The 7,213-nt window shown below is 29.9% G+C and overlaps 1 protein-coding gene across 1 annotated transcript; it reads left to right on the forward strand.

Moving 5' to 3' along the window:
* Positions 1–254: 254 nt before the first annotated feature.
* LOC107648546 (protein BIG GRAIN 1-like B) lies at positions 255–2,001 on the forward strand. The gene has a single exon (XM_088489552.1). The coding sequence runs from the start codon at positions 445–447 to the stop codon at positions 1,786–1,788; it is 1,344 nt and encodes a 447-aa protein (XP_088345678.1). The 5' UTR covers positions 255–444; the 3' UTR covers positions 1,789–2,001.
* The last annotated feature ends 5,212 nt before the right edge of the window (positions 2,002–7,213 follow it).

Below are 7,213 nucleotides of genomic sequence, written 5' to 3' on the forward strand. Positions count from 1 at the left end.
ATTTACGGAATACAATTATTGAATTAAAAGATTCATTCATCATATTCAAATAAAACACATAGATTAACTCTAGAATATTCAATTAAATCTAGAGAAATCTTTTAATTTGTAAGAAGTGATAGCATAGTCCATAAATAGAAAGAGAAAAAAGCAGAAAATTTTGGGATTTGTGAGAAAAGAAAAAAAGAAAAAGAAAAGAAGTATAGAAGCAACATGATGTTGGAAAAAGAAAGGAGAGTGAAGTTGAATGCCAAATAAGCATAGACCATAGTGACCAATGTGTCACATACATGTTCCTATTTCCCCCCTTTATAAACTCCTTCCACCATGTTCCCCTCTTCCCCCAATTTCTCCATTCTCATTCTCAACTTTCTTCCAAATTTACCCTTTTCAATTTCTCATTCACCTACTCCATCTACTACTACCAATTAGTAATTTTCCAATATGAAGAACAACACACTCATAGATCATGAACACTACCACCATAGCAGCAGATTCCTTCACAATCCTTCTTTCTCTTCAACCCTCCTTGACCAAATCTACCGTTCCATTGACCAATCCGAACAACACAATTACACAAATACCCCCAATCACATGAAGACCTTCTTCACACAAACAACTTCAAGAACAGAGAAGAACAAGAAACAGGAACCATCAACAAGAAGCACGTCACGTGACTATGACAATGACGTCACGTGCTTCAGTTCCACGTCACTTTCCTCCGATTCCAGCTCGTCCTCTTCTTCTTCCGCGGGATTTTCATCCTCCGACACGGAGTCAACAAGGCCGTCAAGAACGCGCTCGTCCTCATCGTGCTTCTTGCCTCTGAGGCCGGTGAAGACTAGCGCGTCCTTGAGGGACGAGGAGAAAGGAGACGATGATCGTCGAAAGTTCCACAGCTTTCGCCACGATTTCAAAACCGAATTAGGTGCTCTAATCGGCGGAGATCGTGGCGAAGATGATTATGAATCATTATCCATGAAATCCAAGTCAAGAGCGTTGAAGATCTATAACAATCTCAAGAAGGTGAAGCAACCAATTTCACCCGGTGCTAAGATCACTAGCTTTCTCAACTCGATCTTCGCTACTTCCAAGAAAACCAAGTCCACCAACCATGATATAAAGAATATTTATCAGAATCGGTTACATGAATCAAACGACGCTAGTAAGAACGTGGACAACGATGCAAAAAAGTCAAAGTCAATTCAAACTTCATTGCCTTCTACTTGTTCATTTTCGAGGTCTTGTTTGAGTAAGACTGGTCGGCTACATAGATCAAACGACATTCCAGAAGAAGAAAGAGAAGCCAAGTTAGTTCAAACTTCAACACATTCTTCTCTTTCTTCTTCTAAATCTTGTTTGAGCAAGAGTCTAACTTCCGAAAGGGAAAAGCTTCGCAACGGGACAAAAAGAACGGTTCGATTCTACCCCGTGAGCGTGATTGTGGGTGAAGAAGGAATCAATAATAAAGTTGCCACAAAAACATGGAAGAATAGCAGCAACGTAGAGAAGAGCAAGGTGGTGAAAGAAGCTGCAAGGGAGTTCTTGGAAGAGTACCATAAGAACAAGAACAAGAACAATTTGGTTTCAGAAGCTTTAATGGATTTGCATAAAAATAATAATAACAAAATAAATAATGCAAATCACGACGAAGACGACGACGACGATGACGTGGCAAGTTGTGCAAGTTCGGATCTGTTTGAGCTTGATCATTTGGCTGAGCTTCCTGTGTATGAAACAACTCATGTTTGCACTAATCGTGCCATTGCTAATGGTCTTGCTGTGTAGTTAATTAGTTATTGTACAATAATTTTTATATTTTCATTTTTGTTTATTTAGGATGAGCTTTTAATTTCATTTGTATGGGTTAAAAATAGAGAAGAAAATTTGGACATAAATCTTCTTTATGGAATTTTCTTCTCTATTTTTTATTATCATATCAAATTGATTTTATTGTTTTTTCCCCCCTTAATTAAGCACATGATTCTTACAGTTTTTCAAGTGATTTGGTATTTTATTATTTGTTGACAGAACTCTGCTTCTATATGCGCAGTTCACAATTTTAGTATACTTTTGTTTTATCTTTGATTTAAATAAATAAATAATAAAATAAAAAAGATTAAATGGCTTAATTAGCTTGATTGATGGTATAAGCATAGGTGTGAATTTTATAACCAAAATGTAAGCAACGTTGCTGCTCTGCATTTTTGTCTTCTTTAATTTGGAGTATCTATACAAAACTTATTATTAAACAGAATAAGTAATATAAACGATGAATAGTGTGTGAGTGTGTGTTTTCTTGGAAAATACAAACCATTTTCCTTTACAATATATGAGTCAACAGAATTGGGACATCCTCTGTAATGTAAAGTTTTAGTTATATGTAAATTGTAAAATAACTTTTAAGTAATGTTTGATTTTATACATTAAATTCATTTATAACAAGACCTTAACTAAACAATTAAACATTTATATTAGGTAGGTTATACTATTTGTTATTAAATGAGCAATTTTGTTATTCAATTTAAACATCCAAAATAAAAAAATAAAAAAAGACACATATTTGTTATATTATTAAGTTAAATTTCACTTGTACATAGATGATATTGTATACTATATTTTTTATTTTGTAAAAATATGTATAATTTAAGTTACGTTGCATGCCACTCAATGTTTGTAATTTCTTTTAATAAAATATAATACTAATGAAAGAATTTTAAGTGTAACTAAAATATCGGATATTTTAATAATTTTAACCATTAATTTTAATTATATAATATATATTAATTGAAATCAATTATTAAAATTATTGAAATGATGTTCTAAGTACATTTAAAAATTTTTCATTATTCTCTCCTTAAAAAATAACCTTAGATATGAGAAATTGAAATATGCATGTAATATTGAGGCTCATTTTTTTTGTTATTGGAGGCTGATGTGCTGCATTATGAGGGTATAGTGGTGCTAGACTAAGATGTGGGGCAGTACAAGTCGAACCATGCAAGTTGTTTTTCAAAAAAAATATCATAGTCAAATCGGATGGTCCAATTCACAAAGAGAGAAATTTTGAATTTTGGAAGAAGCAAATCGAATTGTCTGTATTGTATGAAAAGGGTTTTTTTTTAAATAAAACAAAAATTGGACCGTCCGATTTTTTTGAGAGTACTCGTACTGTTCGATTTGTAGCTCCCTGACACCACATGGCTGTAAAGCACGTTGCTTCTCCATATCGCTGTCCTACACAATTACCTTCTCCATAATAAAATTAAATCACGTGATATTGATTTGAGAATAATATAAGGTAGGTTTTATATATATGTTGCCTATTATATGAAAGTGTACCTAGGTATATGTGTGAGTGTGTAAGTAGGTGTCATAGAATGTAGCATTTGTTTTGAATGAACAAAGAGTGATTTTGCAAAAGTGAATAGGTAGATAGATAGATAGATAGATAGATAGATAGATAGATAGATAGATAGGACATTGATTTTGTTCTGAAAAAGAAATTAAAGTGAGTGGGGATTCGTTCATTCTTTTATTTGATGATGATGATGATGATCACCGATCAAAAACATTTCAGATTGTGATAGCAACTGACACAATCAACATAAGAGAATGAAAACCAAAGCAAAATGAGGGGCAGATCTTCGTTCCATGGGAATAGAGAAAGTGAAAATTTTCAAGCTTTTGCTTTTCTTACTTTCTTTCTTTCTTTCTTTTTGATCTTTGATTTCTTCCTATGTGGAACAAGAATTTCTTGTACTTTGTAAAATACTTGTTTATTTATTTATTTATTTATTTACTTCCCTTGTAACTTGTAGAATCAGCTACCACCATTTCCTCTTCTGGCCACAACAACATTAATTCATGAACATTGAAGCCTTTGTCTTGAAAGAAACATCCCAAGAACCCAAAAGAAATTTAAAGTTATTAGAACATCAACTAGTGTCAGAAGAATTTAATTACAGAGTAAGATTCTTTTATGTTGTTATTCAATTACACTGAAATATTGGTATGCATGAATTTTTTTTGTTCTCACTATATATTCAAATAAACTCCTAATTTTATTGGAGTCATAAATAATGGAAAATAATTTTATAAGATCGATTTTGTTAGAGACTAATTTTTTTTAACCAACAAAATAATAGATAGATAAATAAATACTAAAAGAAGAAAGAGAAGTGTTTACATTTCAATTATTTACAGATTTTTGTATCTATACTATTTTAAATAACATTTTGTCCATTTTTTATATTTTTTTTATTAACATGCTATATGTTTGTAAGCCTTATTAATTTTCTCTCTTTTTCACGTTATTTCTTTCTTCATCTATTAGCAATTATGTTTGCCTTTATTAAAACTATTAATTTTAGTAATAATTTTGAGAGTCTCCTTTTTTGTTGTTGTGCTGTAATCGTATAACTTGGACATTTATTTTTTTCTTATTGAATGAAATATATCTATTATTTTTGGTAAAAAAAAAAATTCATAAACTCACTCAACTTCGAATCAAATTAAATGACGAATTTATTATTTTTTATCAGTATTTTAGTTATTAGTATAAATTTTTTATTTTAGTAATTTAATAAAATATTTTTAGTCTATATCTTTAAATATTATTAATTATTTATTAACTAAAAATAATAAATTTTAATAGTCATTTAGTATTCTTTTATATATATAAAAGAATGAGACTATGTATGTATGTCTCCCAAAAGGTTAACTTTAAAGGGAGAAAGAAAAAAGAAAGAAAGAAAATAATGTCTGAAATTATGGTAGGTAGCATTGATGCTATTTTGGGTAGAAGGTAAGCAGCAGTTATTACAAGATTAAAAAAAGAAGGCAATGGAGCAGAGACATAGTGAGGAAATTAATGATGGATGAAGAAGTTAAGGTAAGGAAAGAGGCAAACACTGCAAATTTAGGGTGTCCTCTGTTTTTGGGCATTACTAGGTACATAGTACACTCACTCACTCTTCTTCAAAATGATGATCATATTCATGGCACTCTCTGTTCTTGGTAAAGTAAGCAATTATTATTATTATTATTATTTTATATATATATGGCACCTTATGCTTATGATTTAATCACAACACAACATTGTGGGGACTACCTAGTTTATGCCACGAAATTTCGGTGTTTAATGTACTAATTTGAATCATGCATACTTCACGACAAAAAACTCTATTCAAAAGCTCCATCTCATCATCATACAATAAAATATACGCTCTCTTCTATTGCATTAATATTACAACTGAAATTTTCATTTCACACTTTATGGGATAAAATGTTACACCGAAGCATTCACATTTTAAATTGTGTATGATATAAATCAAGTTCATTTCATGTATATTGATATCTCCTTCAATTATTCAGATGTTGTTGTATACAATAATGCAATAGGTGGTATTAAAGTTTAGTGCATTATTATATACATAACGTAACCTACTCAACACACAAATTTAGTTTTAGTTTTTGGTGCATTAAATCAATTTGAGTTTCTCGAATGATTAATTTTTTCGTCTCTTTAAATAAATATTAAAATTCGAATCGAATCTTGTGTATACAATAATCTATAATCTAATAATAAACTTTAAAATAGAACTCAAATTTACGATAAATTAATTTTCAACATATCAAAATTAAAGGATAATAAACTATTTATACTAAAGGATTTATATCTATTGATAAGTTATGAAGAATTTAATCGTAGATAATATCTTAATCATTCCATCAAATAAATAAAAAATTTATTAACCTGTAAGATATTATTTTGACAAAATATCACAAATATCATCTCGTCTCAAACCATCACCAAAAAAAAAAAAAATTATAACCAAAATATTTTTTATCTGATATTAAATATACAGGTGTTAGGCAGTTAATATAATTAAGTCTTATTTATTGTTTGGAGGGATTTTATAATAAGGATTAAGGAGGTACCTAGATAACGTTGTAACTAACCAAAGCAGTCAAGCGTGGATCTCCAAGACTGTTTGCAAGAAAGAAAAGGTTATGGGGTCACTCACTACACTCTTTAGTCTTTTTGCTTTGTTATGTTATCTTATTAGCCAAAGCAACAAAGACAAAGACCAAGTCATATTCATTGGCGATCCCAAGGGGATTTCACTCTCCACACTTCTATTTCTATTCTATAATTAGTACATTATTTAACCACTTTCCTTTCATTATTTTATATCCTACTACCAAATGATGCAAACTACTTATCAAAATGTATGTGAGGAATATCACCATCATTTATGCATGGGTTTTGTGCCACCCCCCCAATATTAGAATTTAGAATAATCTTTCTCTTTTCAATTTTTTTCTTGTGGTTAGGATGCTTCATTAACCATTTTTAATAACCTACATTAATTAGGACAAAATAACTGTTGATAAGGATATGATTTGATTTAGAGAAAGTACACTACAAGAATTTGACAAATTAGCGACGGATTTTTGTGCGAAATATTTTTTGTTGTTAATTCGTCACTAACATGCGAGAAATTAGTGACGTACTAACGACAAAATTAATGAGTGGTCACAAAATATCCGAACTTGAGAAAAGTGACTGATTAGCGAGAAATTCACAAGTAAGTTTGTTTCTCGCAAATTGACTTTTGTAGCTAATATACGTATATTTATTTTGTAAAACTTAAAAAATATTGACGCTAAGTAAAATCAACAAAGGAAACAATGCAAGATATTAAAATTGCAAGCGTGATGATTGTAATGATTTAAGTTCACATCAGAAAAAAAAAAAAAAGAGAGAAATAGAATATTTATAAGATAGGGAACAAATTAATTTGAGACTTTAAAATTTTGAATTGGACATGGTATTTTTTTATCCTCTGATGATGATGAAGAATTTAGAATTATACTATCTTAAAAACGTACATTTTATGCATGTTGCAAGTTGCACACTTCTTTTAACTAACACACTAGATATATGACTTGTCTAAAATGCTCTTAAGAAAAATGGTGAGAGCATGAATATACACTACCATTTATTTTAAGCAATAATGCTATAATTTAAGGGGAAAAAAATTGCATAGAATAATAAGTCATATATATTGACGTAATTGTATATATATCTGCAAGATTTCAAGATCTTTTACGCCCATACTTTTTGAACTTCGATTTCAGATCTAGCCATGGCCTAATTTTCTATTTATTTATTTGTAATTATTTCGTCTTATATTGTATATGGGCA

This window comes from Arachis ipaensis, chromosome B6, assembly GCF_059453495.1.
Source record: "Arachis ipaensis isolate K30076 ecotype BB chromosome B6, ASM5945349v1, whole genome shotgun sequence".
Lineage (NCBI taxonomy): Eukaryota > Viridiplantae > Streptophyta > Magnoliopsida > Fabales > Fabaceae > Arachis > Arachis ipaensis.

What these genes read in the sequence shown, in the direction of transcription:
- LOC107648546 (XM_088489552.1), top strand. Translation starts at nt 445, where the DNA reads ATGAAGAACAACACACTCATAGATCATGAACACTACCACCATAGCAGC.